This window comes from Lampris incognitus, chromosome 7 (genome assembly GCF_029633865.1).
Source record: "Lampris incognitus isolate fLamInc1 chromosome 7, fLamInc1.hap2, whole genome shotgun sequence".
Lineage (NCBI taxonomy): Eukaryota > Metazoa > Chordata > Actinopteri > Lampriformes > Lampridae > Lampris > Lampris incognitus.
Genome location: NC_079217.1, coordinates 25415138 through 25433575, shown reverse-complemented (window position 1 = coordinate 25433575; position 18438 = coordinate 25415138). Strand labels below are relative to the sequence as shown.

The 18438-nt window shown below is 44.5% G+C and overlaps 1 protein-coding gene across 1 annotated transcript; it reads right to left on the bottom strand.

Moving 5' to 3' along the window:
* Positions 1-15826: 15826 nt before the first annotated feature.
* Positions 15827-18191, bottom strand: LOC130116156 (uncharacterized). The gene is made up of 10 exons (XM_056284109.1): positions 18143-18191; positions 17660-17962; positions 17490-17543; positions 17379-17414; positions 17129-17245; positions 16993-17017; positions 16827-16867; positions 16673-16723; positions 16442-16554; positions 15827-16134 (listed from the first exon to the last, which is right to left on the bottom strand). The coding sequence occupies exons 1-10, from the start codon at positions 18189-18191 to the stop codon at positions 15988-15990; spliced, it is 936 nt and encodes a 311-aa protein (XP_056140084.1). The 3' UTR covers positions 15827-15987.
* Between the last annotated feature and the right edge of the window lie 247 nt (positions 18192-18438).

Here is an 18438-nt window from a genome sequence, read left to right as displayed (position 1 = left end):
CTGGTGTCTGCACTTTGCGCTCATGACATTTTTTTTTTTGGCTGTGGTCTTTTGGATGACATTAAAAGTTCGCAACAGTGTAGGCCAGTCTAGTCATCTAGGAAATTGACTATTTTTGGGAGCGTTTTCAATCAACTGTCTCTGGAGAGTCTAGTGGAGAGAAAGATGCACTGATGATCGGACACGTCCTTGAAGAGTTTACTTATATATAGGCTACCTGAGGAAGGAATGGGAGCAGAGGAGGCTGCAGCCAAGCAGAGGACACTACTGTCTGAAAATGTCATGTGAAGATTTTTCTATTGTGTCTACAAGGTGTGCTGGCCATTCTAGGTATCAACAGTCAGAGGGACTGTGTGATGACAGCCACCAATCAGCTGACTCGACATCAGCTGAGTCAGCGACTGCAAGTTTGTGCAATGGCAAAGATCTGCTCAAGTCAACATTATGCCTCATTCTGAAAAAAAATTGGTCTATAATATCTTGACTTACAGACAGGTATTGTATCTGGTCTAACTAGTGTTACTGGTCTTAAGCGCACTGCAGTGAGAATATTATCCAAGCTCTTACCTCATCATTGCTTTTGCCTTTTGACTCTTTGGTGTCTTTAACCAACCCTGGTGGCCCGCTCTCCTCCACTTTGTCATCATTTTGTCCCCAGTCGGCACTGTGAGTGGGTCTGACGCTACACTCTTCATTCACTGCATCATCCTTTGATTTTCCCTCAGAATCAATCTTCTTTTCCTTCACATGTTGCCCTGTTTTGGAGACCTGTTGCTTTGACCTGCCACTTGTATCTTCTGACCATAGCTCTGCAGGTGATCTCGCTTTCATTTCCCACTCCTCTGGCAGACTCGCGGCAATCCCCTCCGTAGTTTCACACTCGGCTCCATTAGCTTGAGATATATTCATTTCTGTGCGACCAGCTTCATGAGTTAATTTCTGCTCCATCCCACTAAAACCTTGTATTTGTGGATCCTCATTGTCCTCTCCACCATTGTCTGTCTTCTCAATAATGTTTGTCCCATTTGTTGTTCTCTCTATTTCGGAGTCCTCACTCTGGCTAAAGTCAGTCTCAACTATTTGTTCATTATCTTGATCTTCAGTATCATCGTAAGTCTTATCCTCTGGGCTCTCCTCCACTGTGTCAGTGGTGGGCTGGTGTGATGAGCTTTTCCCACTCTTTCCCTTCTTTTCTTCTTCTGTATCACTTGAATGAGAGTCACTTGTGTCTACCTTCTTTTTTACTATATAAGAAAACTCTTGCTGACTGGTCATTTCCTTCCCTTCGGGGTTAACTTTCTTCTCTATACCCTCAGTGTCATCATGGCCCTGTGTAATATAGTCTCTTGCTACTCCTGTAAACTCTTGAAGTGGCTGTATCTTTTTTTCTTCTTCTTCTATATCATTTGAATGAGTGTCACTTGTGTTTACCCTCTCTTTCGCTATATAAGAAGCATCCTGTTGATTGCTCATTTCCTCCCCTTTGGTCTTGACTTCCTTCTCTACTCTCTCATTTTCATCATGTCCATGTATAATATGGCCTCTTTCTGCCCCTGTAAACTCTTGAAGTGGCTGCATCTCTAATAAATCAGTCTGCAACGCAGCTAAACTCTCCATCTTAGGTTGTTTCTCCTCTACCACAGTGCTAGATTGAACCTCAGGAACATCCTCAAAGCTAATTTCAACTAAAGTTTCCTCCTTTTGACCAACATTACTATCTAAATCACCCTCCAATTGAGGCATCTCTTCAAAGGCATCTTCTTTGGTGGGTAAAGGCTCATGTATTTCCCCAAAGCAAGAATTGGTTTCTATTTTCTTTCCCTCCAGTGTTTCCTCTTCCTGATCTTCCATTTCATGTATTTTAGCTTTGTGGGCTCCAATTTGGAGCAATGATGATGGCACAGTTATTTCTGTCATCTCTGATGATGTTATATCTTCCTGTTCAGTGGTTTGAACATCGCTGTGGTCATCATCAACCACAGCCCCTATTATTGTTTCCTCTGTTGTTATCCCAAGCCCCTCAGCACACACATTCATATCTGCTAGCCCGGAATATGGGAGTTCCTCGGTTTCTTCTTCAAGTATAGTATTTTGCTCCTCTCTTGCTGTGTCTTTTATCTCCTCACTACCAACATTGACCTCATGCTTTTGAAAAGTTGGTTCTCCCTTGTCTTTTTTCATTTCCAACTCCTTGGTACACACATCTATATTTGATTTGTAACGAAATGAAGAAAAGTCGGTGGGCTCTAATTCGGACTGACATATATCTTTTGTTTCAGTTAGTCTACCAATATTTTCATCAAGCACCCTGTCAGATGGATCAGATACATTTATCATTGTGTCTTGGTTCTCCTCTGTTCCGTCCAGTTCATCGTTATTTGCATCTGTAACTGGAAATAGGTTGTCCGATTCTTCACTCAAGACATTCATCTTCACTGAGATAACATCTGTCTCTCTGGGGTTTTGTTTTTCTTCTTTTCCTTTGCTTTCAGTTTCCAACACCTCTTCAGAGGCATTAGGGTTTATGGTTGTGGAAGAGACCTGCACTGGGTGGTTGGGTTCATCTTCACTTTGGTACTCAGATGACTTTTCTCTAAAAATTGTTTAAGTCAAAGCAAAGGAGGAAAATAATTTAACATTTCAAACATTGCATAAGACCTGTGAGGCCTCTTTTAAATAAATGGGATGGTGTCACACAGACTCTAGATTCATCCTAACCTTGTAGCTCCCTCACTTCAAATTAATGGCATCTGAACCTCCAGTCCTGTTCCTTTGATTCACATTATTATTGTGACATTTGGATGATCTGCCAGTTTCTCAACTTGATGAATGATTGTCAGTGTGTATGTTTGCATAGCTCTCAGACTATGCTGAAATTTTTTTTGCTCTATTTGCCCTAAGAGGAGAGCAACTAAAAAAAGGTTGAATAGCATCTCATTCGAAACAATTCCAAGTATACACTTATTGTATAAGTAATACTAATGAAAAATAACACAAATTATCAATTTTTATTGGTGTCTCTACTTTCTTTTCACTCCTCTCTGCCCCTTTCTTCCATTTCATGCCCTCCCAGTCCTGTCATTGATAGTGCATATGAGGTAAGACTCACTCGCTGCTGGACTTCTCTGCTGCAGGTTCTTTTTTGGGACAGGTCTGTGAGAAATAAAAGCAACAACACATGATAAAATCATAAAAGAATGTCTCAAGCAAGTTCATGACCACTTTATATGTATGCTTGTACACATCAAATAAATAAGCCAATGCTGTATAAGCTAAAGAGTCAATTTGGCACCTACCCATTTTGTATAATGAGTATTTTTAATCAAATAAAACTAAATTGATTATAATTAGGTTGACATTAGTTGTGTGATGTAACACTAGCCTTGAACACATGGTTGTTGTAAAATCTGTCTTCAAGTTTCGCAGCCCATTCGGCAGGGTCCACATCACTCCCTGCGAACAAAAGCAAACACAAACGTTTTCACATAACAAGGAGTTCTTACGCAGTGACGTTGTTCGCAGTTATAGGTTATGCTCGTTAAGACTGCTCAAAAAGTAAGTTTTTCATTACTTTCTCGTTCTTTGAGAAGAGCCTCAAAGTGAAGAGCAGCATAGGTGGGGATGTCCTCAGGTTGGTCTCTCAGGACCTCTCTCGCCAGCCCCTCCAGGAGGGCGCGAAACCCATGGGGCACACGCAGGTGAGTATTGGAGAGAGGAGCCGCCATCTTTCCCTAGATCTGACAACAGACATCAGAGGTGTTTATGGAGGTGAGTCATGACACTATTTGACAAGAATGAACATTGTTTTCTATCAGGGGTTGCGGGTAACTCGGGCTAAAGAAGGATAAGCTGCCCCTGACTGCAGGCTATTGTGCACCCTACACGGCCATATGTCCAGCTTTTGGACGGACAGTTCGGTTTTTCAGCTCTCTGCCTGGCATAACATCTGGACGGATGCCTATTTGTCCTCTTTTTGATGGTACTGAATAAGTATCACGCGCGCTTGTAAATTCCCTCTCAGAGTGCTAAAGTGCACTTTGTTACATTGCGTCTTGTTGGCTACTTTGAAGGAAGTCTGTGTTTTGACTAGCTAATGGTGTGTGCAGGCACTCTGAAAGTGCGTATTTACGATTCACAGTTATTTTCAATGTCAATGTAGCTCCTTTACCCCATGTATTATGTTTGAAGGATCACACCATGACTCAGTATCAGTGTCAACACAGCGTTCGTTTTACTCTCCATTTAAAAAAAACCCCTTACAGCAGACTCAACCAATCAATTCAAGAACAACCATGAAGGCATCACATACCGATTGCAGCACAATAGAACAGTGCTAACCCAAATGCAGCACTGATGACCCAGTGTGCAGACATAATATCCCCCCCTCCCTCCGCATGGTTTCAAACATGAAAAGTTTACACAAAGTTCTCTTGGTGGCCAGGGCGTGAACGTGTGCGAAAAGGTTGCAGGGAGGCATGAGGCTGAGGCTGAGCAGGCCGAGGTGAGGAGGCAGAAGGCAGGGGCAGCTGAAGCCCAGGAATGTCTGGGGCCTGTGTAGGGGCTGCCTGAGGCCCCGGGTTCACCTGCCATGCTGAGGGAATGGTTTGGGGTGTGTCACCAGCTGTGTGTGGCAGAGCTGGTACCTTCCGGAGGTGGCTACAGTGATCCGAGTGCCATCGATGAGGAGATAGGTGGCTGGGCCCAGCTGACGGGTGACTTGGAGAGGAGAGGACCAGTATGAGGCCATTTTATTGTCCCTGTGGGACTTACGGACCCTGACCCAGTCTGAGGCGTTGATATCTGGAACCCTGGCTCATTTTGACTGGTCAAATCATTGCTTCATCCGCCCCTGCTGACAGGTGACTGAGGCTCTGACCTTAGAGGGAGGTGCCTGGGGTGTAGAGGGGCGGAGCCTATTGAGGGGCATGTTTAGCTTCCGGCCCAGCATGAGAGACTGGGGAGATGCCCACGGTCGAGTGCTGTGTGACCCTGTAGTGCAGCAGAGTGTGATGGATGGCATGCGTGAAGGAGCCCCCTTGGTCAGGTGTGCTCTGACTCAGTTCATCCGTGTTCTCATCGGGCATGACCCTCAACAGTAGGTCAGCATCTACATTTTGTCAACCTGGGTGACACTGCACATCGAACTCGTATCTGGACAAGGCAGCTAACCATCTGTGCCCTACTGCATTGAGCTTTGCTGTGGAGAGCATGCACGTAAGAGGGTTTTTATCTGTATGTACTGTGAACCTCGTCCCGTAAAGATAATCATGCAGTTTGTCGACCACACCCCACTTTAGGGCTAAAAACTCCCAACTGGTGGATCGGGTAATATTTTTCAGATACACTCAGCTTTCTGCTTGCAAAGGCAACTGGTCGCAAACCGTATCGATACTCCTGGTAGAGTACTGCACCAAGTGCCTTTAAGCTGGCGTCTAAGTGTAGGATATAAGGCCTCTGAGGATTTGCAAATTCCAGCACAGGTGCATGCATCAGGCAGTGGATGATCTGGTGAAATGCGTCTGTGCAAGAGTGATCCCATCTCTTCCTGAAGGGCTCGGACTCTTTCAGGTAGACTTTACTATGATCTGGGGCATGTTTCCTGCTCTTCTGAGTTGGAGCATAGCCCTTTGTGAGCTCTGTCAGTAGTTGGACAATGGCTGCATAATGGGCTATAAAACAGTGATAGTAGCCGCAGAATCCAAAGAGGGATTGCAAGGTCTTCAAGTTGGTCGGTCGAGGCCAGTTGGTAACTGCTTCTATTTTTCGGGGTCTGGCTCAACACCCTCTGTGGACACAATGTGTCCCAGATACTTAGCCCTCACCCTCGGCAAGAAGTTTTGGCACTTGTCCACAGACAGTTTCAGCCCAACCTCTCCGAGATGGTCTAGGCCCATGAGCAGTCTTTCCTCATGTTCTTCCAGAGACCTCCTGAAGACAATCAGGTCGTCGAGGTACACTAACACCTGACACAAGTTCATATCACCTACTGCCCTCTCCATTAACCTCTGGAAGGTTGCCGGGGCTCCACTTATGGCCTGTGGCATTCTCTCTAACTCACAGAAGCCTAAAGGGCAAATAAGATGCCATTTTCTCCTTGTCTTCTTCAGATATGGCTATCTGATAATAGCCACTTCTCAAGTCAAGGGAGGAGAACCATTGGCTTCCTGTCAAGGTGTTCAGAGCATCATCAGTGCAGGGTGTCGTATATTGGCACAGGATGGTATGACTATTCAACACCCTGTAATTGATGCACATCCTAATAGTTCCGTTTTTCTTCCTCACGGCAACTATTGGAGATGCATAGGGGCTTCAGAACTCTGTTTCTGCAGAAGCTCTTGTAGATGCTTTTGCACATTTTCAATGTCTGCAGGTGCCAGTTGACGTGATCTTTCATGGAACAGTCAAGAGTTGGAGAGCCGGATTTGGTGTTCCACCCCTTTGGCTAATCCGACACCCTACTCAGACATGGGATCTTTGCGACAGTTTCTGATAAAGTTGGTTTTTCCATTCTTCTAATATAGGCGAGTCGCAGAAGTTGATCTTAGTCTCATCAAACTCTGACGGAATTGTCTCTTTGTGCAGGATGGTAGTTCTAGGTGGGCCGACCAAACTTTCAGGAATACATGGACTCTCCTGCAAGGTAATGGCATTTTTTTTACATCACAGTTCAGGTCGCCAGCTGAGGCATCACCTGCCTGCTGCTTGTCTTTTGACACTTTCAGGGCCTGGATTCATTTCTTGATAACCTTAGCCTGATTTTAAGGGTTGTGACACTTCCCTGCAAAATGCCCACTCTCCCCACAATGGTAGGAGAATGCTCCTCTGCACCCTTTGGTGATCCTTGCGGGGAACTGGAGACGGGTTTTGAAGTGTCAACAGTTGCGACTGCACACAAAGTCACTGTTTCAGTCACCCTATTTGCGACTTTCTGCTGCAGTCTCTTCATTTGCTTCTTCAAAGCTGCCAGCTTACAGTCAGGACAGGGCTCACTGTGCAGAGATGCATTGAGGGATGTTTTCTCAGCACATTCCTGCATTGCCTGGTCTGGCCTAGTCGCCACAGATGCAACTAAGGACTTCAGCTCTTTTATTTCGGCTTTCAAGCTCTGAATTTCAGCCTGCTTTACGTCAGCCTCTTGCATCGCATGTACATACTGCACAACGGTGCTGAGCTTTTTCCTTGAGACCTCATATTCCTCCTCTGTACATATCTGTACAGAGTCTCTGTATGTATCATACCGATGTTATGACCATCTGATGAGGAGATGATTCCTTCTTGGTTGTAGCTGATGAATTCAGTTTTCCTAGCACTGATGTGGAGGCCTACTTGTTTCACTGCATTTTCAAGACTGTGCAGAATGCTACCTTGATGTTGCACCGTCTTGAAAATGTAGCGAAACAAGTAGGCCTCCACATCAATGCTAGGAAAACTGAATTCATCGGCTACAACCAAGAAGGGATCATCTCTCATCAGATGGTCATAACATCAAATCTGTCTCAGAATTCATTTACTTGGAATGCAACATCGAATCCACTGAAAGAGATGTGCAGCTTCGAATTGGAAAGGCTTGGGGTCCATGTTACCAGACAAACTGAAGCACGATTTTTTTCAAGCAACAGTTGAGTCCGTTCTCACTTATGGATCATCTTCTTGGACCCTCACTAAACAGCTTGAATCCAAATATGATGGGGCTTTCACCAGAATGCTGTGTGCTGCACTAAATGTATCCTGGAAGAAGCACCTTACAAAGAAGTGTCTCTATGGCAATATACCCATCATCTCAAACACTATCTGAGAATGAAGGGTTCGATTTGCTGGTCATTGCTGAAGGAGCAAGGAAGAACTTGTAAGCGACACTCTGCTTTGGTCACCCAAACGTGGGAAGACATGTGGGAAGGCCTGCAAGAAACGACATCAATCAACCTGTCGATGACACAGGATGTCCATCCGAGGATCTTCCAGCTGCTATGCAGGATAGAGATGGGTGGCATGTGAGGGTCAGAGCCATTTGAGGATACTCGACCTGATGATGATGATGATGATGATGTACATATCTCCTTCAACAACTCAAGAAAGGTTGGCGGTTTGGCTTTCCTCCCTCTTAGGCAGAGATCAACATTAAATCTGAGGCTACAGCACCTCCCAACAACTGCTCTACCCATAAGCGTCAGTTATGCTGGGGACGCTGGGGACATGTCCCAACCACTTTTTGTCATGGCCCATTTTGTCCCCACTTTTTTTTTTTTGCAAGCCTTTGGTTAGTCGAACTTTGTCCAAATCGTGTCATTAAAAGAGATACCTAAAATCACTATGATCCAGGTAAATCTGAATCGAAACAAAATATTCTTGAGCGCTTATCTTCTACACGCCTATGACGCTGCTGTGCACTTGGTATGCAGCAGTGCATGAATGAGACCTGTTAACAGATTCAAGTTCAAATCGAAAATCAACGGAACCTTAACGGGAAAAAAATGCTTCTTTCTTCCTCCATGTGTTGATTTGTTTGGTTGCATCATGGATTAAGGGAAAGCAGACACGGGTAACTTGAGCTTTTGTGTGATTTTCCTGATATTTTATTCTATGTAAAAGCAAATTGCTTGCATTGATGTTTATAAAGCATCCTTAGAAAAGAGTCTACTTCTAATTTGATATGTTAGCCCAATTAATAGCGTTGAATCATTTGCACTTCAGCCACTCCACAAACGTTGGTGCTCACAGTCAGATAAGGACAATTAACTACGATCAACTTAATGAAATTGAAGGGTTGAAAATTGTTGAAGTGAATTATATGCTTCAGTTCAGTCATTGAGAAGTGGCCCATTGAACTGTTTGAAGTTAATGCGTTGGTCCACACAAAAGCAGATAGCTTAGCTAAGCTAGGATATCATCGCTAACATTAGGTAACACGAGAGACCTACTAAAATGGACCTCGCCAGTGAATTGTCATTTAACTATTAATAAAGAATTAGCCTGTAAGTCCTGAAATTTGGATAACTTATCAAAGGTATTTTGAAAGTTAAGCAAATTATAGGAAATTTGTGCTAAGCTGGCACATGTTACTTACAGTACATCTTTGCCTCGTGAAAAATGCTCTGATATCACTTCCATTTTTTCTTTTGGACATGATGCACAGCAATAGTAGTAGTAGCCACAACACACAGAACTACGTTAAGGGTTAACTTTTTTTTTTTTGGTAGTGGGCGTGAGTTCCTCTGAATGGCTGATTGTAGATTGTCAGGTTTTGTAAAAAAAAAAAAAACAGTTTTCATTTGTGACTATTACTTTTTTCATGAATTTGGTCAGATGACAGTAGTGTAGTGGTAATGATGACTTAATTCACATAGTTATGATTTTACATCACGTCCATGATTGGTGGAATTGTACTCGTGACCTTTGATGAGATGACCCTAACAACACACACAGAAGCCAGCCATTTACTTTAGTCTGCGTCTGAAAACCACATTTCTTTCGGAAAGTAATCAAGCAACTTATTATGAAAATAACTATGGACACAAAAGAACGCCATGCTACATGGAGAATTTTTAGAGGACCATTTAAAGGTAAGACAGGTTTATTAATAAACTTTGCTGCTGTTAGCTAAGTTCGGTGTGTATTTGCTCAACTGTTGGGGTTATTTCAATTCTAGCTATTAGCTGCTAAACTCTATAGGCAACTGGAAGTAGCTGGTGGTAGAAAGCTAACGTTAGCTAAACTGGGTCTGTGTTACAGGGAACAATTAGAGAAATATAGTGCTATTTAGTGTACAGTCACGGACCCTTGCATATAGCAAGGCTAGATGGTTCGGGCATCTGATTAGGATGTCTCCTGGGAAGTCTGCAGTGGTGTAGCGGTCTAAGCATCGGCTTTGTGTCGATGCAGTTGCCCACTGGGGACCGGGGTTCGCGCCTCGGTCTCGTCAGATCCGACTATGGCCGGATTCGATGAAGCAGCAATAATTGACAACGCTGTCTTCGGGAGGGGACAGAGTCGGCTTGTGTTCGTCACATGAATGCGTCTCTGTGTCGGAAAAAGCAGTGGTTTGGCCTGGAGTCGCCTTGTCACCAAAGTGGCGAGGTGTCTCTTTTGAGACTGCCGGCTGGCTAGATGCAGTTGGCGAACACATATAGTACGAGGGTGGGTGTTTGAACTAGAATAGGGAGCGATTGGCCACTAAATTGGGAGAAAAAAGGAAAAATCTGAAATAAATTTATAAAGGATGCCTCCTGGGTGCCTTCCTTTGGAGGTTTACCGGGTATGGCCAACTGGGAGGAGACCCCGGGGTAGACCCAGGACTTGCTGGAGGGACATGACTATAGGTCACGCCTCTTTACCATCAGTAAGCAGCACTTCAGGAGGAACATTCTCTTTCATTAACTTCTCCCGACATTCACACAGGACCATAAACCTGTCGCGCGATGGGATGAGGACCATAAGTGGATGAGCCTCATCTAAAACCTCACCACAACACCAGCCCTTAAACTCCGTCACTAGCTCAGCTTTACCTTCCATTTTCTCCAATTACATTTTTCCTTATGCAACTTTAATTTGTCCTGACTTTTAACTGATTCTTTTTTCTTTTTTTTGTACAACCAAACTATCCCAGCGTTGCCTACATTTTATGTAGCCCTTTTTACCCCGTGACTAGAGAGGACAAGGCCCTAGGTTCTCTCACTATTGTAAAGTTTTGAAATAACAACTCAAATATCAGGAAGCTGCGTTTTGGAATCTTTAATGATACTTCTGCATAACGACAATGGTACATCTGCTAGTGTACCTGCTATCCATGACTACTAACACACCTCCCTCACTCTCCAACTTCCGGGCTTAACACTTAACTTAGAGCGCCCCCTAGAGCGCCCCCCTTGTGACCAGAATAAATATCAAAAACCAACACCAGAAACATTATTAAACATGTTACATTACAACCCTCATGGACATTACAACCCTCCTTTCCTTAATTTTTTTTAACAATAACTATTAACCAGTCCAACTCAAACTTTCTCTTGCATTATACCTTTTAGTCAATTCACTTTAAAGTCAGTGAGGTATGACGGGGGTCTTCTGTTTATCCTGACTGGGTATCTCTGAGCAGGTGACTGTGGCCCAGCGGGGTTGGGGGCTAAGGGTTCTGGGATTATTTCAGGGTGGATTTCGGTCCAGTCCATGCCTTTCAAACCACATTGCTGAGAGTGGTGATTTTCAGTCACCGGGAGGAACTTGAAGTGGGATGAGTTTCTGGTGATGACACGGTCATTGTGTTTGGCTGTCACCATGGAGCCTTTGATGGCGATGACCCTTGTGGGCGGGGATTGTAAGCAGGGCATAGCTTCCCTTCCTTCTTTTGACGACACAGGACCCTGTCGCCTAATTTCACAGCCAAAGGAGCAGCATGACACATCCTGTCAGCATTGTGTTTCATCCTGTTCTTTGCCATTGCATCTGCTTGTCGTAGCTTTGCATTAGCCTGAGACTGGAAGGGAAGAGGAGATTCAGGCAGCTTGATTCTGAGGGGCCTACCGAACAGCACATCTGCAGGTGCCATACCAGTTGAGCAGTGAGGTGTGGCATGGTAGTTATGGAGGAACGCGTACAGAGTCTGTTTCTATGGGCGACCTTCAACGTGGGCCGCACGTATGGTCTTTTCAAGGGTACGCATGAAGTGTTCAGCCTCAGCATTGGCCTGAGGCCACATCGGAGTTATCTTCCTATGCCTGAAACCCAAGCATGTAGCGAAGTCTGCATATTCCGAGCTTTGGAAGGGTGGGCCGTTGTCAGTTTTTTCCTTCAGTGGAATTCCCAGTGCAAACCGCTATCTGGTGTGTCTGGTTCCGTTGCAGTCTACTTTTAGTAGCTGCGCATGTTCACTGAACTAGCCAACAAGGCTACTACATCAGCTAGCTTAGCTAACTAGCTGACTAACGACAGTTACGGTGAACTGGAGAATGACGCAGTAACAGCTAACCGACGCTCACTTTACATCCACCAGTATCACACTCAAAGCTTACGCCTTCGAATAATGTGCGACTAAACTTGTAAACCATAAGACTGACGTTTGCTACGTTTTCCAACTATGTTCTCTTGACAAGCACCGAATCTACCGTCTCACCGCTTCTCTCCCTAACGCCCTTCTTTTTTCCTCTCTCCAACCGCTTGCCCCTCCCTTCACCGGGACCCTTCCCCCTTACTCCTGATTGGCCTTACGTACAACAGGTAAGTAAAATAAAACATATATAATCATATATACATATTTGAAATAACATTGAACATTTCAACATATTTTAATCATATTTCAATTACTATGTAACGATCACGGATGAATAGGCTCGGTAGCCCTTGGCTAACGGGTCGGATCCTTTAGTCGACTGGTTGACGTTGTCGCCTGCGGTGCAGGAGATACGGATTCGCGTCCCGGCTGTGACGTTTCCCGACTGCCCCCTCCCCCCGAATTCGTTGCGTTGGTGTCAGAAGCTCTCTGTCATCTCGGCTCTCTGTATCTGGAGTGCAAAGGTGAAGCTAGAAATCTTGGGTGTAATCATGGACAGTGTTATGTCTGCACACATCGACAGTGCTGGATTTGATTTGGTGCTGTTCTATTGTGCTGGGATCGATTGGTGATGCCTGCGGGCTCTGGGTTGTTTGATCGGGTCTGCCTTTGATGCTGTGTCGGTCTAAATAAAGAATGCCACGGAGAGGTTGTGTCGAGCGACAGCGCTGTGTCCTGAAGTGATTTAAAAATACAATATTGGCGACGAGGATGGCTGATATCTCTCTCCCACCACCTGCCCCCTTCCTGGCATTACCTGGCGAGCCTCCGGTACCATGGACTCGCTGGCTACACAGTTTTGAAAATTACATCATCGCCTCAGGGCTCGACGACGTGAGCCAGGCTAGGAAGACGGCTCTGTTGCTACACTGCTTGGGAGCAGAGGGTCATCGTGTGCTCGGGACTCTGGGGAACGTCACAAGCTTTGACGACGCTGTGGGACTTATGAGCACCCATTTCGCTGCTCCACAGAGTGCCCTCCTTCGGCGATTTATATGCCGTCAGCGACACCAACTGCCTGGTGAGTCTGTGCGGCAGTACGTAGCTAATTTGCGAGGGCTAGCTAGCTCATGCAAGTTTGGCGCGCTTCAGGACGAGATGGTTCGCGACCAGCTAATCGAACACACCAACAACGCAAAGGTGCGTGAGACTCTCCTGCTGGAAAAAGACGATCTGCTGCTGTCCAGAGCAATTACCATCGCACTACAGGTTGAGGGAGCAGCTGAGTGTGCTGCTATGCTAAATACACAGCAAGTGGCCACCTCCAGTCAAGCTGCCAACGACTCCTCCCTCTACTCACGGCTGCCCCTCGGGACGCAACCCAACCAGAGCGAGGCGGGCGCCGACTCCACTGGGGACGTCTTGCAACTGCAACGACGGCGTTCTCGGCCCCGCCCTCAACAGTCCTGTGGTAACTCTGGGTCTCGGTCTCATGTTTCAAGGGCTCAGAACTGCCCTGCCCGTGGCCAGACATGCCGTAGCTGCGGTAAGCACAATCACTTTGCCAACGTCTGTCGATCTTCCCCGGCTGGGTCAGAGGGCCACACCCCCCAGTCTTCAACCGCCGTCATTCACAAGGTGAGCTCTGGGCCATTCAAATCATGCACAGTCAACATTAATGATGTGTGCATCCCCCTGCTGTTGGACACCGGTGCAAGTGTGTCGCTCCTGAATGTTGATACCTACAGTCAATTTTTCGGTTCACTGCCACTGTCCGCACCCTCAGCTGTCCTCTGTGGGTATGGTGACTCCAAAATCGATCTGGTTGGCTCTCTCCAAGTGACTGTCCGCTATGGAACCAAGCTGGTGCCCAATGCAGTTTTTCATGTGGCACGCCGTGGGGCCAACCTGATGGGCCTGGACCTGTTCTCCGCTCTGGGGTTCTCCCTTTTAGACACAAGGGGGGCAGCAATCCTGACTGTTGCCACACCTTGGCAGCAGAAGTGGCCATCGCTGTTTATGGGGCTGGGCTGCCTCTCCGCCAAGTAGATGGAACACCCTGCCTGAGGACCTGAGAGAGGCCCCCACACTGGACACATTTAAAAGCAGGTTAAAAACCTGACTTTTCAAAACAGCCTACAGCTAAATTCATATTGTGTGTGTGTGTGTGTGTGTGTGTGTGTGTGTGTGTGTGTGTGTGTGTGTGTGTGTGTGTGTGTGTGTGTGTTTTATATATTTTGCTATTTTTATATATTCTGCTCTGTTGTTACTTTTAATTAATCAGTGTTTATGGCACTTTTATTTATTTATTTCACTAACTCAGTTTTAAATTTGTTTGTACTTTTCTAGAATTTGCCTGTACTTTTATTTATTTATTTTTTGTGAGGGGGGAGATTTTATTGATTTCATTGTTTTATTGTGTGAAGCACTTTGTGTTACATTTGTTTGTATGAAAAGTGCTATACAAATAAAATCTGATTGATTGATCTGATTGATTGAGAAGTGGGATGCGCGCGGACGCGCTTCCCGAAGGAGGGGGGGTAGTGTAACGTGCGTGCATAAGTAGACACGTTAGCCCTTGGCTAACGGGTCGGACCCTTAAGTCGACTGGTTAACGTGGTCGCCCGCGATGCGGGAGATGCAGGTTCGCGCCCCCCCGAATTCGCTGCATTGGAATCAGAAGTGGGATGGTGAAACCGTGAGGTCATCGGACGTGCGGGGACGCGCTTCCCGAAGGAGGGGAGGTGTAGTGTAACGTACACGAATAAGTAGACACGTTAATCTTCGGATAACAGGTCGGACGAGCGGTTAGCGATGTCGCTCCCGGTGCGGGAGAAACGGGTTAACGTCCCGGCTACGTCGGTTCCTGCGGTTGCCCCCGGAATACAATACAACTGTACTAAAATAATAACCGGGTCACAAACCAAATAATAACCGGGTTACATTAATATAATTATTTTGCAGGCTATTGGCTGATGCAACTGTCAAATCAATGATCTTGTATTTCGTTGGTTTAATGTGTAAACGCTTTATGTAAAAGTCAGTCAAAATGCTGGAACGAAAAACTATACAAGTTCCAGAGTAGAGTAAAGAACATAAATTCATAGTGAAAAGTGTCAAGGATGAATTTCATACATTTTGCATGCTTTGCCAAGCCGACACTGGCGTGAGCAGCAACAGAAAGGGAGCTATGAACGGCATGCAGCAGGTAATTAAAACAAGTATGATAGTTGGTCAAATGCTAGCCTTCCCCATCCTCAGCCTCACCCGCCGCCTGATATATATATATATATATATATATATATATATATATATATATATATATATATATATATATATATATATATATATATATATATATATATATATATAGTGGCGGACACTAGGGGCTTCGCCTTCGTCTGCTGTGTTTTTCCTCATCCTGCCACAATATGGTTATTTTTCCCCCAGCGTATTTTGTCCCCCAATATGTTGTGTCGGAAGCGCTGGATTTGCCGACAGTGGTGATTTTTGAAGTTCCTTGAGATTGTCTGGGAGTCGCACATCTATCTGTTATTAATATACTGGTAGTATACTGTTGGCCCATGAATTTTATCTCTAAGACAGAATTATTTATACAGACGTTTTTAATAAAAGTGTGATAAACCGAAACTAGGAAGGCCTATAAACTGTATTTCGTACGTACCTGTCAAGCTTTTGTTTTTCCGTTAGTGGAGTTTTGTTGATGCCTGTTGCTATGATACCGGTATAACTACGGAAACCGATGAGGCCCATGAGAGGACGCACTGAATAAGCGCTCCGCTTTACTTGGTAGTTACAAACCATTTCACTTTATTGGGGGAACCAACTTGACAAAGGACAAAACGTATAATAAACATACAAGACGTCAGCACAATACGCAACATGCATGTTAATGGCAAAATTAGATGACACAAGTCAAACATATCCAACAATTGTGAGAAAATCTTAAAAAAAATCCCCTCCTCAGCTGAGGCATCCTGCAGTCAGGAGTATGTGATGACTGCATACTCAGAGCTGGTGCTCATTTTTCGGGTGATGTCTCTGGAATGGACATGCAGCCTGTCAGTGGAGCGTGACATCTGCAAGTGGGATCTTGGTGCAGGGCTAAGTCTTGACTCTTCTCTCCACTTCTTGGGGGCGGGCGGGCGGGGGGGGGGGGGGAGAAAACACTCATGGGTAGTGTGTCACACACATGTTCTGCCCTCACAGCTGATACCTTGGTATAATTGGACCCGTGCATTCATTGTGTGCTTATGTACAGATCTGCATAAGCAACAAATTAATAGATTTAGCTAGACTAAAAATTAAGCCTGAATTAACACATGCTCCTTGAGAACTTTAAAGTCACAAAAAGTTGTGCTTTCATCTGGGATCACTCTGAGATCAAAGTGATGGATGGATATATGTCCTAGAGGACATTGCAGTCAGGACCCTTACCTTACTTTGATCGTCAGGAGATAAGTAACAGATCTGAGTGAGTTCTGGTGTACTGGCTCCTCGGACAGCGATCATTATATCAGCATATGGAACCTCGGTATCACTCTGGTTATCTGGGTCAAAGGAAAAAAACACCGTAATTATCAGCCTCATTAGACTCAGTGGTGCAAAGAGCTGAAAAATCATGCGGTGACAACATTTATCAGGATATGATTATATGATCATGATTACCTTGAGTAGGAAGCCTCACCGTCACTCGTTCACTTTGTGTTGCTGACGACCCTGTGGAATATCAAGTTTTTTTCGATTGGCTGGAATGAAGTCAAATCTAAAATCTAAAATCTCTGCAAAATTCCAAACAATTTTATCCACGTGAAAGGATTACCCTTAGTTGGTGAACAAACAGCGTGAGATGCTGTTGATGCACTGAAAGAATAACGAGTAAAGAATTTTAGGTATACTGATTCTGATTTCCTGAAATACACTTAAAACACAACCTGGTTACTAAATATTGACTTTTGCAAATATTTAATAAAACATATTTTACTTACTCTGAATCGGGCACAGCTGGCTGCCCTAAAATGCACATTACAAGATTAATATGACCACACTGTTTGTATTTTCCTAATTTGAAAGTAGGATTAAGTTTCCAAGTATCATTGTAATTGTAATATGTTGTATCATCACCTTTACCGTTCCGGCTTTGTCTGCTCCTGTTCATACAAAGGGAAACAGTCAAAACTGCCAGGACTACGGCCACAACTACAGTTACAGCTGCCAGCACCTTTATTCCTGTAAATTCCCCTGTTGCATTGACAAAGATGGAATCAACATGGGCTGAAAGGGTAATTTGTAGTTATGAAATGTTCATTGTGTTTGTGATAATGTGTCAAAGAAACATATTTATAGTCCACCACATTGTAAGATGCCACTTCACCTTCTCCTGAGTCTCGTGGGTATGTTTGAAGTGATACTGAGAAATGTAGAAAGAAAAATGTCAGTCATTTTGATGGATTTTGTTATTTACTTGATCAATTTCAAAACTCACCAGCTGGAGTTTCAGGGAGAGGGGTGACCGTCTGGCTTGTGGTCCTGGTATGAGCTGAAGAAACAAATTATGAGTTGTCTACTTCTGACTTTACTGTATAATCCCTAGCAAACTGTAATTTCCTAAACTTGTTGAAACCAAAAAGAGATGCAGCATAGGTTTCATCTTACCTTTAAACTGTAGTAAGACAGTGTGCTCTGTTTTTTGTTGAAGTTGCTTGTCATCTGTTTCCACTGTATAGCAAGTGTAGTTATACCTAAGATCTTCCACTGATACATTTAGCAAGTGAAAAGATACTGTGCAAAATTCTCCGTGTGTGGTCCCTAGACAGTCAGAGTTGTCCAACGCTCTCCTCCAACAGCCACGTACGAATCCAGCAGAGCAGTTGTAGGTGCAGTTCAGTGTAAGCGATTCCCCTAATGCCACATTTACGGTCACAACAGGCCTCTCTGAATCCATACAGGTTACGGATTCTGCAATCAAAAAAATAAAAATAAAAATCATGCTTCATAGAGCAGTCTACAGGAAAATGCATGTTGAAACAGTATTAAATTAGACACAGGGAATGTTTTGTAAAGATGTACTAATTCGTAAAGTTTCATCTTGAAGAACCTGATTGTAAAGTCTGTGTGCATAGGAACAAATTACTTTACCTTTGGTCACCCAAAGAAGAAGCAGTGTAAAGTGGAGCAAGACTATCATCATGGCTTCAAGTATTACTTATTTTTTTTTCTTTTCAAATCTTTCAGTCATGAGCCTTTCTGGTGTATGTGACACCTGCATCTCAACTAATAGGCACTCTAGTGCCTGCATGAGATGTAGCTATGTAGCCATCCCTTTAAGAGCACAGGAAGTGGTGTTGAACAGGATGTTGTGTAGTGTGGAGAACAGTTATAGTTTTCCAGGCATTACATCTGGCTTCTTGACAATAGCTCTATCAGTAATATGC

Coding starts and splice junctions, on each gene's coding strand:
- LOC130116156 (XM_056284109.1), bottom strand. CDS start 18,191: ATGATAGTCTTGCTCCACTTTACACTGCTTCTTCTTTGGGTGACCAAA. Junction 17,246..17,378: donor CCCACGAGACTCAGGAGAAG/GTGAAGTGGCAT, acceptor TCAATGCAACAG/GGGAATTTACAGGAATAAAG. Junction 16,555..16,672: donor GGTGAGGCTTCCTACTCAAG/GTAATCATGATC, acceptor CCTTTGACCCAG/ATAACCAGAGTGATACCGAG.